General features: G+C 42.9%; 1 protein-coding gene across 1 annotated transcript in view; it reads left to right on the forward strand.

Moving 5' to 3' along the window:
* Positions 1–22,101, forward strand: part of LOC146358471 (sodium channel protein type 2 subunit alpha-like) — a 124,857-nt gene that overhangs the window by 98,379 nt on the left and 4,377 nt on the right. The window contains 7 exon segments of the mRNA XM_084811886.1: positions 848–968; positions 2,486–2,640; positions 6,632–6,805; positions 9,421–9,543; positions 16,073–16,354; positions 18,695–18,748; positions 21,253–21,390. Of these exon segments, the coding sequence (XP_084668012.1) occupies positions 848–968; positions 2,486–2,640; positions 6,632–6,805; positions 9,421–9,543; positions 16,073–16,354; positions 18,695–18,748; positions 21,253–21,390 (1,047 nt within the window).

The raw sequence follows: 22,101 nt of genomic DNA on the forward strand, positions 1-22,101 counted from the left end.
ACTGTTGTTCATGCAGTAACCCATTAGTTTCTCTTAATAGTGTCAGGAAACCAGTTGGAAGTTGTGTGACATCATTTTTTTTTTGTCATTGGCGTACTGGCTTTCAATCCAAAATAGGTTTTGATTGAATTTTAATTACTTTGGTAAAAATATGCATCTTTCCATTATGTACTAAGAGGACACATATGTGTACCATGCTAGAGTAAAAAGTAGTTTTAAAATGCACAGTTGTGCAAATGCATTGGCAAAAGAGAATGCAAAATAATGGCTCTTGCTCTGGAATTAATATGCTGCTTTCCTTTCTGAAATGACAGAAACCTATAAGTACTTATACACTGATAATTTGTGTTTTCATGTCAATGGGAAGTGGAAAGTTTAGTTTGCTGCATATACATATTCTGTCTGCATTAGACATGAAAATACTTTCTTCAGCTTTCAGTTGGTTTGGTCATAATTTTGGGGAAACGCTGCAATTCATGGTGCTCTCTATATCACATGATTTGAATAACCAGCTAGTGATTTTTAGTGTTAATAAAACTGATTTCAGAATTTTCAGTTCTGTATGTGGCTCAGGTGACTAGCAAAATTAGTTCAGAAATTGTGGTTCGCCGGATGAACATACCGAAACTCTTGCATTGTGGGGAAAACCTGTGTGAATGTAATTTCTAATTCAACCGGGCTTACATACAGAAAGCAAATTGGCATTACATATATACATCTAAGCAGCTATGCTCTTCATTTTAGAGCTCTTAAATACATGGAGAGCATTTAGGAATGCGTTCAGTGCATCCAGTACTATAAGAAATAGAAGAGTAACTAACAGTTTCTCATGGGGCTTCATTTGCAGAAACTAAATGCATCTAGTTCATCTGAGGGTAGCACAGTTGATGTTGGAGTTCCCCAAGTAGGAGAGCAACCTGAAGCCGAACCTGAAGAATCCCTTGAACCAGAGGCTTGTTTTACAGAAGGCAAGTAATATAAACTATTGGGAGTATTTTGTTTTTGCTTACCTATACTAGCAGACCTCAGATTTGCAGGATTTACTTTGTGCTTTTTTGCTAGAACTCTGAGATAAACCAGCACGAGCTTGGTGCAAAAGACATATGTTTAGAATGAAAGAATTCGGAGCCCAGGACTTTGTTTTGAGTACCAGAACTGAATGGGCTCACAGTCCTTCCTCACAAAAATCCACTCCTGATTACCCCAAGCTTTCATAATTTTAACAGTATAATCCAGGTCGATTTCACTGTTGCTATAGTTTATCAACTGGGAGTCAAAAAACCTTGGTGATCTACTGTAAATCATCCAGAGATCTACCTGTGGATCTAGATGTACCCTCTACCCACCCCTGACCCATATTCCTGCCCTCTTACATTAGCATTGATACAAGTTGTGATTGTGCACATCTTAAGATGAAACGTTTGCTCCCATGATAAGCACTGTTATCCAGTGTTGATTTTTATTTTACTTTTTGTCCAGCAATTTTATGAATGACAGTAGACAAGAATCTAATATCTAGCTTGCAGGGTACTTCCTGGGGAAAAAACCTGAGTTAATATCCCATGCTAATTTTTTTGTTTTTCTTTGCACACACATATCTCAGAAGGAGTCCCATGGAGACAAAGATTTAGTGGGAAGAACTAGTCCTCTGCCTCTGCATTTAAACTGCACTCTGGTAACTTATTCCTAGTGAGACAGATTTGTAAATAGAGAGCTCAGTGGGTTTTACTCAAACCTAGGCAGGTTTGTGTACAGCACTAACAGGAACCTGAAGTACTTCTATACATCATAAAATAGGGCAGGATTTGCACCAAATGGGATCTTATAGGAGCAGATTTCATGGCATGTAAAATGAGTAGACATGAGACAAGATGCAGGGCAGTGTGGTAAAGTTGGCATATCTTTTTTCCCCATGAAGAACTGAGCCAACTAACTATTACATTTGCACAGTCACATGGCAGACTGAAAGAACGTTTAAATCAAGGATGGGGAACCTCTGGCCCACAGACCAAATTCAGTCTGCCAGGCTGTTCCATCTGATCTGTGGAGGCTTTGGGCAAGGACCTTCCCCTTCACAAAGTCCTTTCCCAATGCCCCTTCCTCCTCAGAGAAAGGAGAGGAGGTGAGGGGCATGTGGGAATGTATGTGTGAATGTGCATGGGTGTGTTTGTGAGTGAGTGTATGTGGGAGGGCAAGTATGTGAGGGTGCATGTCAGCAGTGTATGCGGGGGGGGGGGCACCTACTTTTGACTTTGGCCTCACCTACTGCAGCATGTGGTCCTCACTGCACTTGTCCAGAGCCAATTCAGCCCTCAGACTGAAAAAGGTTCTCCGCCCCTGGTTTAAATTTTAATGGGCAAACTATTTCAAGAATATATTCTCCTCAAGAAGACTGATGACAGAAGAAGTCATTTGTTAGCTGTTGCTTCAGGATAACATGTTACTCTATGTTCTTTTGTCACAACTTCCTGCCACATTTTTACAGGCTGTATCCGGAAGTTTAAGTGCTGCCAAGTCAGCGTAGAAGATGGGAAAGGAAAAATATGGTGGAATCTTCGGAAGACCTGCTACAAAATAGTAGAACATAATTGGTTTGAGACATTTATTGTCTTCATGATTCTCCTCAGCAGCGGTGCTCTGGTAATTCTGAAAATTTGAAAACCATTCTTTATAACAATGACAGCATAGGAAGCAGTTCAGACACATAATTATCATTTGAAATGTGTGCATTTTTAGTGGCGTTTATCTGTCGTATGAGTCATAGCTGACCCTAGAGTGGTACAAAAAATTTTTTAGCTGTTTTCCTTGACTTGTCCCACATCATATTCCTTTTTTTTTTTTTTCCCCTACAGAAGGGGGTCAATTATTCTGTGTTGTTTTAATCCCATCTCCTCCAGATTGCACATGTATGTTTTTAATTTGAAAATTTAACTAAAATAATGCCTGAGTCAGGAGGGCTCCACATAGCAATTAGCAGTGGAGTCATCACAGATACCTACTCTATAAATATTGATCCTGAATAAAATGTTATTTTTAAAAACATTTAATTGGATAATTGCCAGGTACATTTAACTGGTTTCATTTTTGTTTTAACTGTGACTTAATAAGGATCTATCTAGCCCCAGTGCTGGATTAAGTAAAGTGCTACTTTCAAGCCCAGGTATCCTTAATATGGACCGAGAGTTTGAAATGGATTGTACATTGAAACTAAATATGTGAATTCAGCATCATGGTGATCCTGAGGATGAAACTGATGACTGAGCCAGTTTCCTATAGTTAGACAGAATCTTCTATATCATAAATTTCTCATTACCTTATACTGCCTGCCCTGGACCCATATGTAGGTAGTTTTATATGACCAGTGTTGATAGGTCAGGACCACACAGTCCATTCGAAGATGGAGTTGGACACGGAACACAGAGCAAGAAAAGCAAAATGGGTCAGACTGACCTGAGGAACAGGATAGAAAGACTGCCTGTATCTACAAGAACCAGAAGCAGTTCACCTGAAATGAAACAAGGCTTTGACTTAGGACCAAATGAGGCATTTGGAAACAGTGGGTTCCAACAGGCTTTTCTGTTCCACTTTATTTTGCACTAGTCATCTGGAGTATTGGGTCCAGTTCTGGGCTCCACACTTTAAGAAGCATGGAGATCGTAATGCATTCAGAAGAGGGCAATGAAGATAATCAGGCTATGGAAAACAAGGCCTGTGAGGAAAGGGTGAAGGAACTGGGTATGTTTAGCCTGGAGAAGAGAGGGGACACGTGATTGTTGTTGTTCAGTCGTTAAGTCGTGTCCGACTCTTCGTGACTCGATGGGTCATAGCACGCCAGGCCTTCCTGTCCTCCGCTCTCTCCCAGAGTGTGCTCAAGTTCATATTCATTGCATCCGTGATGCTATCTAGCCATCTCATCCTCTGCCGTCCCCTTCTCCTTTTGCCTTCAATCTTTCCCAGCATCAGGATCTTTTCCAGGGAGTTTTCTCTTCGCAGTAGGTGGCCAAAATATTTGAGCTTCAGCTTCAGTATCTGTCCTTCCAATGAACAGTCAGGGTTGATTTCCTTTGGGATTGACTGATTTGACCTCCTTGCAGTCCAGGGGACTCGTAATAGTGGTGGACGAAAGTCACTTACCTGTCCTCGAAGGATGTTCGCGGTGGGGGGGAGGCGCTTCGCTGGTCCCCCCGCGAAGTTCAGGCCGGGGGGGAGGCTTCCCGCCTTGCCCCGGCTGAAATTCAGGCCGGGGAGGAGGCTTCCCGCCTCGCCCGGCCGCAAACGCGAAAGTTAAAAAAAAAACAAAAAAACGCCCCCTGATAGGCTACGTGACGATTCATGTAGCCTATCACGGTTAGATCTGCAAAGTCAGCCGTGATAGGCTACGTCAATCATCACGTAGCCTATCACGGGTGACTTAAAAAAAAAAAGCGCGTACGCTAATGGCGGCCCCCATAGGGAGCCGCCATTCGCGTTCCTTATTTAGTCGCTGTAGTCTACGTAAATGTTTATGTAGACTACGGCGAAAATAAGGGCAACGCAAATAGCGTTGCCCTTATTTTTGCTGTAGTCTACGTAAATCTTTACGTAGACTACAGCGACCAAATAAGGAAGGGGAATGGCGGCTCCCTATGGGGGCCGCCATTATCCGTACACACTTTTTTTTTTTTAAAGTCACCCGTGATAGGCTACGTGACGATTGACGTAGCCTATCACGGCTGACTTTGCAAATCTAGCCGTGATAGGCTACGTTAATCGTCACGTAGCCTATCAGGGGGCGTTTTTTTATTTCTTTCATTGCAATGGCGGCGGCGGCAGCCGGTCGAAAGACCGGCTGCCGCTCCCGCCTCGCTCAAACACCCGCCGAACCGCCGGCCGGACCAGCCACCGGGAGGGACATTCGGTGAAGGTAAGTCCCGTCCCAGGGGGGGTGCGGGCGGCGGGGGGGGGTTCAGAGGATTTCTCCCCGAAACTTGTTCAGGGGGCCGAACACGTTGGCGCTCGGCCCCCCGAAGTTTCGGGGAGAAATTCTCCGCCAACCCTAACTCGTAAGAGTCTTCTCCAGCACCACAGTTTGAAAGCATCAATTCTTCGGCGCTCAGCCTTCCTTATAGTCCAGCTCTCACAGCCATACATTACTACTGGGAAAACCATAGCTTTGATTATATGGACCTTTGCCGGCAAGGTGATGTCTCTGCATCTTACTATGCTATCTAGGTTTGCCATAGCTTTCCTCCCAAGGAGCAAGTGCCTTTTAATTTCATGGCTACAGTCACCGTCTGTGTTGATCTTGGAGCCCAAGAAAATAAAATCTGTCACTGCTTCCATTTCTTCCCCTTCTATATGCCAGGAAGTGATGGGGCCAGATGCCATGATCTGAGTTTTTTTAATGTTGAGTTTCAAACCAGCTTTTGCACTCTCCTCTTTCACCCTCAACAAGAGGCTCTTGAGATCCTCTTCACTTTCTGCCATTAGGGTGGTATCGTCTGCATATCTGAGGTTGTTGATAATTCTCCCCGCAATCTTAATTCCGACCTGTGATTCATCCAACCCGACATTTCTCATGATGTACTCTGCATATAAGTTAAATAAGCAGGGTGACAATATGCAGCCTTGTCATACTCCTTTCCCAATTTTGAACCAATCGGTTGTTCCATGTCTGGTTCTTACTGTTGCTTCTTGACCCTCATACAGGTTTCTCAGTATGAGAAGGTCTGGTACTCCCATCTCTTTAAGAATTTGGCAGAGTTTGTTGTGATCCACACAATCAAAGGCTTTAGCATAGTCAATGAAGCAGAAATAGACGTTTTTCTGGAATTCTCTTGCACTCTTCAAATACCTGATGGTCTGTCACATAGAAGAAGGCAAAGATTGTTCTCTGCTGCCCCAGAGAGGGCAGAACTAGGTCTAATGGGCTGAAGTTACAGAAGCATTGATTTCAGTTGAACATGAGGAGAAACTTCTTAATAGTAAGAGCAGTGATGGGGTGGGGCTCTCCTGCTCTAACTTTGGATTTCCTACAATGAGCAGGTTTTGGACCAGATGGCGTAAAACACTATGATTCTAACTGGTGAAGAATGATCCACCTGCAGAATGGAACACAAGAACATGGGAAGCTGCCTTGTAGTCAGACTATCCATCCATTTCACTCAGTATTGTCTACTCCAACCTTTCCCAGCCTGGTACCCTCCAGATGGGGCTGGCTAGAGATGATAGGAGTTGTAATCAACACATCTGGAAGGCATCAGGTTGGAGAAGGCTGGTCTACTCTGACTGGTAGCACCTCTCCAGGGTCTCAAGCAGAGGTGTTCCCCATCCCTTGCTACTTAATCCTTTTAACTGGAGATTCTGAGAATTGAACATGAGATCCTCTTGCATGCAAAGCATGTCCTCTAGCACTGAGCTATGGCCGTTTTCCACTATGCATAGGCTCCATAAGTCTCAAAACTAAGGCATCACTTATATCAGGTGTTCTGATTTGACAAATGGAGCATGAATTGAAGTATAGCAGTTAACTCTTTTTATATAGAGAAGGGGCAAAATTAAAGTTTCTACATCTAAAAAAGGAAAGGAAATTGTAAATATTTCAAATAATGAAGTCATACCATAACTTGGCCAAAAAAAATCTCATCCACAGGCCTTTGAAGACATATATATTGAGCAGCGCAAGACGATCAAGACCATGCTGGAATATGCTGACAAGGTCTTCACATACATCTTCATTCTGGAAATGCTTCTGAAATGGGTGGCTTATGGCTTCCAGACATATTTCACCAATGCCTGGTGCTGGCTGGATTTCCTCATTGTTGATGTATGTATTGTCTGTAATATATTTTCATGAAAATTAGTTATTGTGCATTAGTTACTGTTGTGCTGTGGATTTTCAGAAGCAGTGGAAGTGGTCCTCCATCAGTGGAGAACAGCCTTGTGGGTGTGGTGGCAATTCCACACTAGAGGCCCCCTAGTAGCACTGTGCTAAATTTTTTGATCTGTTTATTTTCTACCATTCTTTGGGGCGAAAAGAAATTACACCCCAGAAATGTGGGAAGGGGTGAGAATTTCAGAGAAATTTCTCAGGGTGCAGGGCTTGAGTCCTTATCTTTCTGGAAGGAGGTGGCAGATGGGTGTGTGTGCTCTTTCCTTTAATATCTCCCCGCACCCACCCTTTCTGTCCTCACTGTCTCTCCGGCTGCTTGAGCTTCTTGGAAAGCCCCCTGGAGGACTTAGCCAGGACTTCCTCCCGTGGGGCTTTCCAGCATGGCTGCCTGCTGAGGGCCTGAAAGTTGAGCGAGTTGTTGTTGTTGTTAAAATAACAACAAAGCAAAACCAAAAATGCTTCTATCAGCTTTCAGGCTGTGTGAGTGTGGTGAATCTGAGGCATCCAGAAATTATGGAATCTGTAATTCCTGTGATCCCTGGATGTATTGGATGCACCATGCTGGTAGACAGGGCCCCATCTAGATGAGGAATGCTTCCGGTACCATGTCTGAGGTACTATGAGACCATGGGGACTATAAGGGGGCTATGCACAGCAGCATTTGAGGCCTGAAGACTTTCTGGACTAGATGGAAACATCTCTGCCACTCCCAACCTGACCTCCATTTAGTAACACAAAGTGCAATAGTGGAGAGGAGGTTTCATCTAGGTCAAAAGGGATGCAGGATTCAGGGAGGCTTCTAGGCTGCAGTATGCTCCTGATCACATCATTAAGTATGCAATGCAGCCCAGAAGCACCACTTTGAAATTAATTCTTATTCTTAAAAGAATGTAATTTACAGCATCCAACAGGTGTGTGTACTTAATTCATTTTAAAGGATTAATTGCAAAGAGGCTATGGGGGTGGTTCACTCCATCACTAATTGCTGTCATTTGCTTAAAATAATGTGGCAGTTTATCAGTTAACGAACAGGGCTTGCAATTCTTAGCGTTTCTACCATTCTGGATCCCCCAGCTCTTGAGGATATGAATGAACATGGAACAAATTAATATAATGTAAGTGGCATAATTTTGGTGTTCTGAACACGCTCTTTGAAATAGTTAGACTGATGTCAAGAGCCCTCATCATGCATTACTCATGCAAAAGGAGGTCCACGTGTTGAAGGGGCTGTGGGGACACTGCCTCCCCAGGCCCAACCTCAATGTCTACACACTGAGTACCTGCAGAAGATATCTGCACTGCTGCCAAAATTTCAGCACCAAGTCACTGCTTTTCCCTGTTAGCCAACAAGCGCTAGTTTCGTAGTGCATGCGTTGGTTTGCAACATCATTAGCACTAGTGCTGGGGCTTAGGAGGAAACTGCCCATGGAGCCTTTTTTGTGTGAGTAATGCACAAAGGGGGCTATGGTCCTAAAGCATTGTGGAAAATCCCTTCCACAACAAGCCTATTGTGGCAATTTGTGTAAACTCCAATACAGCTTGAAATAACTTGCCATTTTGGCAACCTGTACTTCTGCTTTCTCTGACCTACGCATGGGTGTAAGCTATTAATAATACACATAATTCAGGATTGAAAATTATGCCCAGGAACCACTGGCAGGCAGTTTAAGTCTGGTCTTGCACCTCCCTTAAAACAGTATTAACTTTCTTTAGTCCCAAAACTAGTTTAGTAGAAGCAGTTTGCCTCAAGCTGGAAGCTGCTGTTTGCTCTGTAGAAGTACAATATGTATGCCTTCACCCTTCCTGCAGACAAGACAGCAATGAATAAGTCCCACTGTTTGGATGCAGATTGCCTAGTGATGTTTGTCGTTGGGAAATCCAGTTCTTTTTTGATGTGACGGAGTTCATGTGATTACAACTCACCTTTTATTTGCGAGCCGAGCTACAGGCTTTCCCTCTGAACTCTGGGAACGTTTCTTGCACATTTTTGCAGGTTCTACAATTTGTGCACATTTCTGAGCAATTTGCACACATTTTTGAGCAGTTTGAGCAAATCTCTGAGCAATTTGAGCAAATTCTTGAGCAATTTACACAAATTATGGCCAAATTTGTGTTCAGCTCATGCAAATTGCTCAAAAATTTGCGCAAATTGCAGAACCTGAAAAAAAAAATGTATGAAATGCCCAGAAAAATCCATGAACTGGCCAGGTTGGATGCTGCAGTGGGAACTGGAACAAAGTCCGGGAGGCTGAGAACTCATCAAACTCAACCCCCCAGATGGATTTTTCCAACATCCCTAAGATTGCCTCATTGAACTTGGTTCCTGGGCTTAGGCTGCTGCTGCTAGTGACATTCTTTTTCAGACTCTTCCGTAAAGGCATTTGTGCCAACCTAATTTTAACATGAGGTGCCCTTTAATATGTGTTTGTTCTTCTACTGTGACTGGCTGGAAAGATCTCTGCAAAGATTTCTGGAGAAAGAGAGCATGGTGGTTCTTATACATCCAAGGAATTAATTTATTTTCTTTCTTTTTTCTTCTTCATGTGTAGGTCTCTTTAGTGAGCTTAACAGCGAATGCCTTGGGCTACTCTGAACTTGGTGCAATTAAATCGCTTAGGACTTTAAGAGCTTTGAGACCTCTAAGAGCCTTGTCCCGGTTTGAAGGAATGAGGGTAAGGAAAAAGAAAGAAAGAGAGTGAAATAATGTATACATGAAACAGAACCATTCAGATAATCTTCTTGAAGACATATTAAGAACATGAGCCACGAAGTCCCTAGTTCAAATCTCATTTCAGATAAGAATTTACAGAGTGGCTCTGGGCAGCACACCACTTACTCTTTTAGTCTTTCTGCAACATGGGGGGAAATAATACCAGCCAACCTAGTGAGAGGTTGCACTGAAATCTCAGCTAATGTTTCAGTACTTGAAATGCACTACATGAATGCAAATGTTTTAAGTATTTTTTTTATTTTCCCTAATTTTTAATAGCTTACACAGCAATCCTATGGTCCCCGGTAGAGCAGCCCAGGGGCCATTGGATATGTCAGATTCCCCCTCCCAAGGCCCCATTGCTGTTCTGTAAATGCTTGTGCAAGTGTTTGCTATAACAAGTAGGAGAATTACAGCAGTTCCTCACTCTTACATGAGAGTATATAGGCTGAAGAACATTTTGGCCTTAATTCCACTCCCACAATCTCTTTCCATTGGCCTTGCTGGCTGGACTTGATGGGAGTTCTAGTCCAAAACATCTGGAGGACACCAGGTTGCCTTCCCTGGTCACTTTCACCTATATTTATATGTTCCTGTGTAATGGTTTGATTAATTTAATCACACTTTTACATTTTAATGGAAGAGCAATCCTTCTTTTAAATCTTTATATTCTTGGACATTCTTGGAGTAAGTTTTGTGTACATTTAAAAAGCTTTTGGTGTTGGCTCTCATCAATGGTTCCTAAGAAACCTTCCTATTGATCAGTAGCTGTTAAAAAAAAGAGGAAGCAAAATTGATAATAATAATAATATGTGTGTCTCTGTTCGTCCGTACATCATTGCCATAGCGTCAAGACTATGAAACATAGACACGTGAAACTTGGCATGTGTCCTAAGGTGACCCTAAGGATGTGCACCTCAGGGTAATTTTGTTTTAAAAACAAATCAGAAAGCAATCCTATGCCCACCAGACAGTGTTGACATAGGATAGTTTGGTTTCCTGGCTCTGAACTCAGAGATAGGAAACCATGCTTCCTGCCCCCGCCTCATCCCCTTTGTAGCTGGTGTGGAGAGAACTGTGTTGGCTACCTCTCTGCACTCGGAAAATGGAGCACAGAGACGGGGGAAAGGGGGTGTTCCTGGCAGCAGGGAGGGGAGGAGACCAGAGTGGCTGTGGCGCGCCATTTCCTATAGTTGTCCTGGTCTCCTTCCCCTCCCCTTTGCGGCGCCACTGCTAAAGGGACAAAATTGCCCCTCTAGCAGAAATGCAGGGCGGCTGAAATTTATTTATTTATTTATTTATTTATTTATTGCATTTATATCCTACCTTTTCCCCTCTTGCAAGGAACCCAAGGCGGCTCACATTATCCTCCTCCTCTCCATTTTATCCTCACAACAACAACCCTGTGAGGTGGGTTGGGCTGAGAGTCTGGGACTGGCCCAAAGTCACCCAGTGAGCTTCCATGGCTGAATGGGGACTAGAACCTGGATCTCCCGGCTCCCTGTTCAACACTCTAACTACTACACTACACTGGCTCTATTGGTATATTTAGGGGGGCCCCATAGCAGGAGCCATGCCTAGGAGTGCCAGAGGGCGTGGCTTCATTCATACAGGGCAGGCACAATGTGTCCAACTCTGACGGCTGTGTAAGTTTGCTTGGAGATTCTCTGTATCAAGCTAAGGACTGTTCCAACCCATGCGAAGCCATGCCCATTCACTAGTATGGAAATAAACGGATCTTTCGTAATGGAGGGAGGTAAGTAGTGAAGTCCCCAAGGGATCTGTATTCAAACCTGGAGGCAGGTTGAGCAGTGATGTATCTAAGTTTACAGAAGTCACTAAACTATTGACGATGGTGAAATCCCATGAGCTCCAAAAGATTTCTCCTTGAGAAAGGAAGATCCCTCTGTAGCTTTCTCATATTTCAGCTAAATGCTTACATTCCTCTTCTGGAATCTTTAACCATTTGACAGTGTAGATCAGATGGTGTTTCTCCCTTAACATCCAAAAAAGAAAAGAAAATGTCAGTCTTCTACATCAGGGATGAGCAGATAGTAGCTCTCCAAAAGTTTTGGTCTTCAACTCCCAACATTCCTGACTATTAAATATGCTGGTAGGGGCCTCTGGGAGTTGAAGTCCAAAACATCTAGAGATCTACCTCCTGTCCACCCTTGTTCTATATAATAATATACTGAGAACAAAATTCCAAATATTGTGCAGCATTCTACACTGTTCATGAGCCCCTAAATTTAAAATGCCCCTCATGCCTTTTGCATGCCTCAAGCGCCAGTTGCTCCTGGGACCCTATAGTCCACATATCATATTGGTGGGTGTGTTAGCATATATATGGCACTTGATGTCTTGAGCTTTGTCAAAGGATCCACACTATAAGTGGATGGTATAGCTTCAGGCCTCAGGAAAGGGGAAATGTAGGTCAACTGTTGTTGTGGAAATAGTAACATATGACTGATCATGTAGCTAGAAGAGAGAAAGATGCTTCCCACAGACCTGTCACTACATGTGTCTTGAAGCCCATTGGCTACTATGCTGTTTGTTTGTTTCCATTTAAATGAGGATGGGTAACCCCATTTTAAAAAGAAGGTAAAAACATAAAATAAAAACGTGTTAACTGAAATAGTGCTACATTTCATCCTGGCTGTTGTGTGCTTGCCCAAATAAAAAGAATAATACAACCTTCCCAGAAGCTGCTTGGTTTTTCAAATGGAATTCCAAATTTCTAGGACCGGCACTGGGGCCCACCCCATGGTTAATGCCAAAACCTCACTTCTGCATGGCTGGAGCTCCATGTTGCAGCTGTAACATACACAGGTAGGGACCATAGGGGTCACTCAGCTCAAGAGGCTCACTCCCCTTTCAGTTCCACACCCCCATCTGGTGCTATTGGCACTGGTGTGGAAACTAACCAAGTGATCTGGGTGGCCCATGTGGCTGCAGTTTGCATAGCTCACTGTTGTAACTCAGTGCTCCAACTACACAGAGGCAACTTTCCTTGCTACCTGTGTTGCCAGGGCAACACATTAATTGGGCTGGAAAATTATTATTTGTGTGCCACTGCTCTTCAGCTATGGCATATTGACTATCCTTTTCAGCTGACCACAGAGATTGCCATGAAGTATATGGAGAAGGTGATCTACTCAGTATGAAATGCCAAAGCTGGGGAATGCTTAATTCCCAGAAGTGCTAACATTCAGACTTTCCTGGAAGCCACTCCCTGTCAGGTGGCCTGTGAGTTGTGTCCTCAGATGTGGGTGGGAATGCTATTGTCAGGGCACTGCACTTTGCACATACTCAGAAAGATCTCCCTCATTATTTCACATCTTCCAGGGCTGAGCCAGGCAATGAAAACAGGCTAGGAACACAGGGAGCTGCCTTGGACTTAGGGATCTGGGAATCAACAAAACTCGAACTTGCCAGAGCTCTCTGAATCCCAACATGAAGCTCATTCTGACTCAAGTCCATATCGGATTGCGAGCTTTGTTTTTCTCTTTTTGCATGCAAATCCATGTGTATTTTTGTGTATGATTTTCTAAATGTATGCATCAGTTGCGCACATCTTTGGAATGTATGCATTCTTGTCCCATTAAACTGTATTTGTGGACATTCTTCAAAAGTACGCATGCTGTCGAACACATTTGCGGGGGGTCCGAGAATCACACTGCAAGCTCGGAAACGTATTTCGACCACAGATTGTGTCCAAGTCCATGTTCGGTCCAAAAGATGCAAACTAGGTAAATCCTGAACAAAAACAAACTGAAACGAATTTCTCATACATCCCTACTTCTACGACGTTGAATAATTTGTCCACCTAGCCCAGTATTGACTACTCTGACTAGCAGTCAGAGATTTGTTGCCTGAGAGAAAGGACAAAGTGATACTCCCCTCCCATGTACAAAAGCCAACTGGACTGGCAGTTTAATCTTTCCTTGGCACTGGTGATGGGACAGCATCTTCCACCATACTTGAAGGCAGCAGGCTAGCTTAGAGATGGCAGGGCAGGCCACATTGCCCACAGATCTCTCCTTACTGCCCCTCCCAGTATCTGCTGCTTGAGGTGACTGCCTCATGCTGCCTAATGGCAGGGCCAGCCCTGCTATTAATGGCTATCCAGGATTTCAAGCAGAGAGAGGTCTTTCCCATCACCTGCTACTTAAGATCATCTTAGTTGGACATGCTGGGGGTTGAACCTGGAACCTTCTGAAGATAAAGCATGTAGCTTAACCACTGGGCTATGGTTCATCCTCTGGTGACTCCTGGTTCAAACTGAACACTACATTTAGAGCTCTGTAAGTCAAAACCAACACATAGATTTGGGAAGGTATTTTCACAGTCTTTCTTAGTGTTGCCTTCAACAGAGATTATAAACACATGTAGCATAGTGGCTAAGAGACAGAACTATGAATCAGAAATTCTCCGATTCAAAGACACTATCTGTCAGCCTTCCCTCCCCAAGACCCTGCTCATCTCCAATATCAGGATAACGCTGTCCTACTTCACAAGGTTGTTGTCAAGATGACCAAGACAATGCATGTGAAGTGTCTTTGAACACCCAAAAAGGACTATATAAATGCGAAGTGTTGTTGTTTACATAACTTTACAGAGATTCACTATCTTAACCCTTGCGCCATCATTCTGATTTCAGTCACTAGGTAAATTTCCCACCAGCAGTAGCTTCCCTTCCCATTTACTCCAATGAAGTAGGCAGCTACATATGCATGCATACAAACCCATACACACGTATGTGTGTATGAAGAACTACCATTCAATTCACTGAAGTAATTTAGGAAGTCTCAGCAGTGGGACTTCCTAAAGCGATTTAGGGAGTTGTAGCTTAAGGTCCTGGGGCTGTCGTGTCCCATGACACCCAAATACAGCTGAGAGCTTTGTACGGCCCAGGAGAGGTTGCAAAAGGTTTCTCTCAAAAATGGAGATCTTGGGGCTGGAACATCCTATGATCTCAGGCTGCAGTTTTTGACAGCTCACCATGGTCTTTCCTAGGCTATGCAGAGCCGTGAATTGCAGCTGGGGATTGTGGGGCTGGCGAGCTCTATGATGCCCATCTGCAAATGTTTGTGGAGGCAAGTCAAGGCAGCCTCAAAGTAGGCTTGTGCCCGCCTCAAATTAGGGCTGCTTTTCAAATAATCACCTCATATCTAGTTAGGGCCTGAAACTGCAAAAATAAGGGGTTGGTCAAAGTCCCGGTGGGGCCGCGGTGGCTTAGTGGTTAAGATGCTGAACAGCAGACCGGAAGGTCGGCAGGACAGCAGTTCGAGACCCGAGTGCCGCGTGACGGAGTGAGCTCCCATCTTCAGTCCCAGCTCCTGCCAACCTAGCAGTTCAAAAGCAAGAAATCGCAAGTAGATAAATAGGTACCACTTCGGCGGGAAAGGTAACAGTGTTCCGTGCACCTCGGTGTTCGGTCATGCCGGCCGCATGACCACGGAAGCGTCTTTGGACAGCGCTGGCTCTTCAGCTTGGAAATGGGATGAACACCACACCCTAGAGTCGGACACGACTGGCTGGGGACACCTTTACCTTTACCTTTACAAAGCCCCGGTAGGCCACTATGATGGGTAGTTGGGCTGTATTCAGGGTGGGAAAGCCATAGATTTTGGAAGACTGCTTAAAGTGAAATGGATATCCAACTGCATATTTCCATATGAAGCCTAATTACTGGAAAACGGAGATCTGCTATTAACTAAGAGCCAAACTTCATGTTACATTAATCACACAGCAGGTAGCTGAGGCTTCTCTTACTTTTTACTCTCGTGTAAGCACGCATAGCCCTGATTCAGATTGGGGCCATGGCACTCGGAGAGGGGAGAGTTAAATCTCCCTCCCCCCGACCTTGCAATTTCAACAGGGGAAAGGTTTAACTCTCCTCTCCCAGACAACTGGCGTCCCAGTCCGAGGCTGCATGTGCTTATTATACAAGAGTAAAAAGTACTGCAAAAGAAGCCTCAGCTCCACAGTACACAATTAGCGTAAAGTGTAGTTTGGCCCTAATATAGTGGGGAAATAGCAGTAGATGCATCTTTAGTTCATGAGATTGCTTGATTTTAAACTATCTTTGAAACAAGTAACATATTACCATTCTTATTTAAGTTTTCCTTATATCAACCATTTTATGGACATCATCAGTTGTTTTTTCAACATTATTTATCAATTTTCTATCTGTTTGTACTTTACTTTTCTCTCTTTTGTTTTGTTTCTTAATTTATATGGTTGGCACCATCAAACCGGGTTTCTTTTTTAAATTCCATTGTTTTACATTGTCTTTCTCTTTGTGTTCATCTTGCTTCCGTTTGGGTTGTGCCCTGATTTGTGCAGGACACAAAAAGCTGAGTGTCCACTTTTCTAATTTAAGCTTTTAGAAGCATTTTGTTTCTTTCAGAAATACTCGCAATCAAGTATTCTGTGCTTTTTTTTGAAGTTATGCATCCACACATTCTATGGCTTCATTTGTTCTATAGGTGGTGGTGAACGCCCTCTTGGGAGCGATTCCGTCTATCATGAATGTGCTTCTCGTATGTCTCATATTCTGGCTGATCTTCAGCATTATGGGAGTGAATCTCTTTGCCGGCAAGTTCTACCACTGTGTTAACACTTCGAATGGTGAAATGTTCAGTATCTATGAAGTTGACAATCAGACTCAGTGCCAGGAGCTCATAGAGAGAAATGAAACGGCCCGATGGAAAAATGTGAAAGTCAACTTTGATAATGTGGGACTAGGTTACCTCTCTTTGCTTCAAGTAGTGAGTAGCCATTCTTTTTATATCTCTTAAAGTTACACTGTTTTTGAAGACATTGTTCCCTGGTGCTTTCTTTTGTTCAGCAATGCTATCCTTCATTCAAAAAATTCACTTTAAATTCAGATAGAGTAGGCAGTCTGCCTGCACCAGGAGTGGGCAACATGTGTCTTGTGGGCTGCATGCGACCCCTGCCACCACCCTCACTGGTGTGGCCCCCCCTGCCCGCCAATTAAAAAAATATTATTATATTTTGCAGTGAATAAGGTGAGGCTACCAAGTGCTAAAAGGGTCAAATTTAGCCTTTTTTTCCAAGCTAAATTTGTCTGTTTTAGCACTCCAAAGGTGTTTGTTCATTTTTTAACCCCCAATGTGGCCCACAGGGGGGGCCGGAAATGGCCTGCAGACTTCCCACAATTGCCTGCCCCTGGCCTATACTGAATCAGCTGGACTACCAGGCTTCAAAAGGCATATATCTCCAACACAGCTAGGATATCTGTACATTTCATCCATGCAGTAGGCCTCCTCAGGTGTTCTTCCTCCAGTATTGAATGAATGTGTGAGGAGAGGAGCTCCCCTCCAGCCCCACCACCCTCCATTGTCACATCCGCCATCCTGTATGCATGGGGGCAACAGTTTGAACAGGACAGCCTGCTGTATCTGTGGAGGCTCTACATGTAATCTAGGACCCTGGAAAATCAGGCTCCTGGAACATGTGTCGATGAGGCCCCATGGATATAGGAGGTGCTCTTCTTCAGACCGTCACCCTCCACGGGTATAGGGCAGTGGAAACACACATGGAGGGGGGCAGGACTGGAGCGCTGCTCTCCTCATGTTTTTATTCAACACAGATGAAGAATGCCTGAAGCGGGCTAGTATTGGGCCCAATCTACATAGAGGCGTCTTCCAACGTGGATGCAGCATAAAAATGCATTTTCTTGAATTCGCATCTACTCCTCCTGTGGCACACATAGCCAATTAATGTGGTATAGACTTGACATAAATCACACTTTTGTGAGGCAAATGTAATCTTAAATTGATTTGGTTATGTAGGTAGAGTCTTGGAACATCAACAAGTTTCCTTCCTTTTTTAAAAAAACATCCATTAAGCTTATGCTCAATGGTACAAAGGAATGAAGTTTGTTTTTTTAAGTTATCCCAAAAGCAATGTGCTGACTTTCTCAGGAGTAAGCCTCATTGAAGAGAATGTGATTTACTTCTGAGCAGACATGTATATTGGTACATTTTCAGATTGTTGTTCCTTGAGGCAATGAAATAAAAATGACAAAGGAGAGAATTGGAAAGGCTTAAAAAGACATTCCAAACTTTATTTTTTTCAAAGGCAGGTGAGCGGAGAGGGGAAGCAGGATTGCATTCACTCTTCAGTTCACTGGGCAGGGGAGAGAGAGAGAGACAAGCCAGCAGAAATGTGTGTGTGTGTTATTGCCAGATTCACACCTCCACAGGTATGCATTAGCAAACACTATTTAAAAGAACTACAACAACTGATCTTGGTCAGCGGAGGCTGAAACAGACAGGAATGGGTTAACTCCTGTCCTCCATGAGAGGAATTAACCCATTTCTGTTGGGTCTACCCTTCTCTGATGCAACTTTCCATTCCTCTCCGCAGCACTACTCCCCCCAGTCGGCACTGAAACCACTCCTCCTCCCCCTGCAAGTTTAGGAAGTTTAGGACAAACTGAATTCCAAAACACAGGAAAGTTGCAGTAAAGGGAAAATCCATCACAAAAGGACTTTACAAAAATGCAGTTTTTACTGCAAGAAAGCCCAGGACTGATACAGATTGAGGTTAACATCATTTGTCATGTCTGCATGTGAGGCACAGTAGCACCACAGTAAATTTCCTATGTAGATTGTGCCCTGATCTCTGATGTGAAGTACACATAGACCTCTTCTGACACAAGTCTTCTTTGACCTGTGCCCAGATGCATCCCTTTCCCCACCATCTCTACCAACTGGTGCACCAATGGTTGGGGGGAGGGGGGAACAGTGACTGGCAGATGTTTCCGTTGCCACAGCAAGGAGCCTCTGGTGATAGCCCTCATTCTGCACCTGCAGAGACGGAGATTTGCAATATCCTATTGCCTGGGGATCATAGTAATGCGTCCTTAGACAACTTCTAAGCTTGGTTTGGTTCAGGATTGTTCCCAATTTGAAGGGGAGGGGGAATTCAGGGGGAAATGAGGCAAACTAAGGAGAGCCTTGGAGGATTTGCCCATCTCTAAGACACAGGCACACAGAGACACATGGTATGAATACTTTTGCTTCTCAGTCTTTGAAAGCAGTTGCTGCCTTGCAGGCATTAACCATGTGTTCTACTTGCAGGCCACCTTCAAAGGCTGGATGGATATCATGTATGCAGCAGTGGATTCACGAAATGTAAGTATGCTACTGTGGCACAGTCACACTTTTGCCCCACATTTCACACAGCTATTATTTCAGCTATTGTTTCTCGGGACTGCTTTATACTTTTACATTTTATTTTGAAGCCACTTAAACTCACATGGTTTAGCCCTGAGTGCAGGATTTTTCTTTCACAAATAGCCAGTGGCAGGGAGTGGGGGCATACGGATTAGGACCCTGGCCTTAACTCTTTACCTCCTGATGTAAACCTGATCTGGATTGCCCACATATACCTGCTAATTGAAGCTGATGGGAACTTTTCCCTTTATGTAAATTGCAAATGGGAACTTTTGCTTTTATGCAAATTGCAGATGGGAACTTCCCCACCTATGCAAACTGCAGGTGTGGGGGTCCTAATCTGGAGCACAGTGGTGGTTCCTGGCCCCCATGCCAGATCAGCCCCCCCCATTTGTGATAAAAAAATCCTGCACTGACAAGCAAACTCTGTGATTAATGTCATATGTAATTTGGCCCTTGGAGGTAATACAAACACAACAAAATTAGCTGCCTGTAATCCAAAATAGTGCAGTCCGAGAAGGGGTATTATTTCTTCGCATTTGAATTGGCCCAAAATTTTCACTGACTGTCAGACATGTTCTCTTTGGCTCTTTTCCCCATTTGACAACCCACACACAATCTGCAGTGCTATTCCCCACTTTCTGATCTGACAGACTCCTCTGTGATCCTCAGTGTTACATAAATCTTAAAGGTTCTCATTACAGTTAGCAGATAGTCTGCTACATTGTCATTGCTATGAATGGTGCATCACTGCAAGGCAGCATTCCAAAAATACGAATAGTATAATTGCAAATTCAGATATTTTCTATATAACAGTATAGATTCAAAATACTTTCAAGTTACAACCTAAACTAAAAAAACTAAAAAATTAGCTGGGCAATGGTTGCATTATGAATATGAATGAAGAGAACCTATTCCATTGCTTTGCCAAGCTAGAACACTATCTGATGCAAATTTCTAGCAAATCTAAGGATTTAGTAATATATGCTACTAAAGTTAGGCTGTTTTCCCATACCCCCAAAAGGAAGTAAAAAAAAAAAAAATCACTGGAGCCACATATGCATAATCATTTGGTGGTGGTTGTGAGGATAAAATTGGAGGGGAGGGGACACGCTATGTACACTACCTTGAGCTTCTTGGAAGAAAGATAGTATATGTAATACATAATACTACAGCCATATACTGGTGGTATACAACAGTAACTCCAGTAGTATTTTCCTACATTGTGTGTGATTGTGCATATGTATGGTTCTGGTTCTTGCCTCTAAAGCTCCAAACAGTTTGGGGATAGGGTATTTGAAAGACCACCTCCTCATGCATAAACCTGGCTAGAGTCTTCATTCATCTTCTGAGGCTGTGTTGCATGTCCCACCTCCTAGAGAGATGAGACTGATGAGGACTCAAGAGAGGGCCTTTTATGTAGCAGCACCACAGTTGTGGAGCTCCCACGCCAGGGAGGTTGGGTTGGCTGCCTCAAAAATGGCCTTTAGATGGCTAGTAAAAATGATACTGTTTCATGAAGCTTTCAGCTGTCAGTGCTGCTCCTTGAATTTGGAGGGCTCTCCTGTTTTGTTGTAATGACTGTATTTTATCTGCCTTGCTTATCTGCCTTTTTCTGATTTTTAAATTGTTATTTTTATTGTTTTATTGTAAACTGCCTCACGCACTCATGATTGGAGAGGCAATTCAAAACTACATCAAATAAGTCACTGTGTGTAGCGCGCTCATGATTGGAGGGGCAATCCAAAACTACATCAAATAAATCAGTGTGTGTGTGTATATATTATATTTTATATATATATATATATATATATATATATATCTTAATCACATATATACACATGTGTAGGTTGAAATCCAAGTACATAATGGAATTCAGCTGAGGGAGAAGAGAGAGAAAATGTTGTATTTCTGTATTTGGAACACATGACATGACAGTCACCATGGCTTAATTTACCCATAGAGGTGTTGTGCCAGGTGCCCACTGGCACCATTTTTGCATGGTGCCATGTTGTATGAACCCAGGCAGCAAGGGTTGTTTGAGGGCTAGACAACCCTCAAATAACTGTAAAACAAACCATGAGTTATTTGGGGGTTGTCTAATCCTCAAACAACCCATGCTGTCATTTTCACATGACATCGCAAGTTGAGTGCCCATGGCAACAATTTCCATGGGTAAATTAAGCCATGGTGGGCTGTCATGTAATGTGAACTATTTGGTACCATTTGGGGCAGGCCAGAATACTTAGGTTGTGTGTTTGTCATGTATAGGTGTAAAGTCAAAACAAAACGTGAGCAAGGACAGCTCTATGGTATTTTTTAATAATTTTACCAGATAATGGCTGAATATATTAAATGTTCTTAAAATGCACAATTCATAAAAAATTAAACCAACCCATTTTATATTGTTCATAATGCTTTCCCTCCAGTATTTCTGCTTAAAATCTCTGATTACTTTGTAGGTGGAACAGCAACCTCATTATGAGGATAACCTGTACATGTATCTTTACTTTGTCATCTTTATTATCTTTGGATCCTTCTTTACCTTGAATTTATTTATTGGTGTCATCATAGACAATTTTAATCAGCAAAAAAAGAAGATAAGTATTCTATCACTGCATTCTGAACACACTGTAAGAGGTTTGATGATAATGATTTAGCGGCTGTTGTGCTGTATTTGTCTTCAGGATTTACAATTGTTGGGTTTTTTTCTTTTTAAAAAAGATTTTTCATTTTTTTTTCTGAGAGGTCAGAATGCTCAATTTCAACAAATCCAATATTTTTATCTATAAAATTTATCTACAAATAAATACAGGTGCTTTAATTGAACCATGTATACTATTGCTAAGGATGAATGCTAAATAGCAAATTCTAAAATGCTCAGTATAAAAAGGAGTGTGTGGTAAGTAAAAACAACAACACCTAAACATATAGAAATTAAAAACACAGTTAAAGATTCCCAGCATCAGTTTGCCAAAACAACTTTAAAGTAAGGAACTGGGAAAAGTTCAGAAATGCAGACCTCTTATAAATATAAAACGACAAAGAATCTTGTGGCACATTAAAGACTGATACATTTATTATGGCATAAGCTGTTGTGGACACTGCCCGGTTCCTCCGATGTAATATAAATATAAAGTGCATGGTGATGATAAGGTAGGCCAGAATTGATGCTCTTTCAATCTATCATATGTTTGCTGAGACAATAGAACTAACCACAAGTGTGGAAGGAGGCAGTGTGGAAGGAGGCAGTGTGCTCTATGTACATCTTTATTTTATTTATTTATTATTACATTTTTATACTGCCCAAT

This window comes from Heloderma suspectum, chromosome 1 (genome assembly GCF_057233095.1).
Source record: "Heloderma suspectum isolate Gila_16-S chromosome 1, 16-S_ref, whole genome shotgun sequence".
Taxonomy (NCBI): Eukaryota; Metazoa; Chordata; class Lepidosauria; order Squamata; family Helodermatidae; genus Heloderma; species Heloderma suspectum.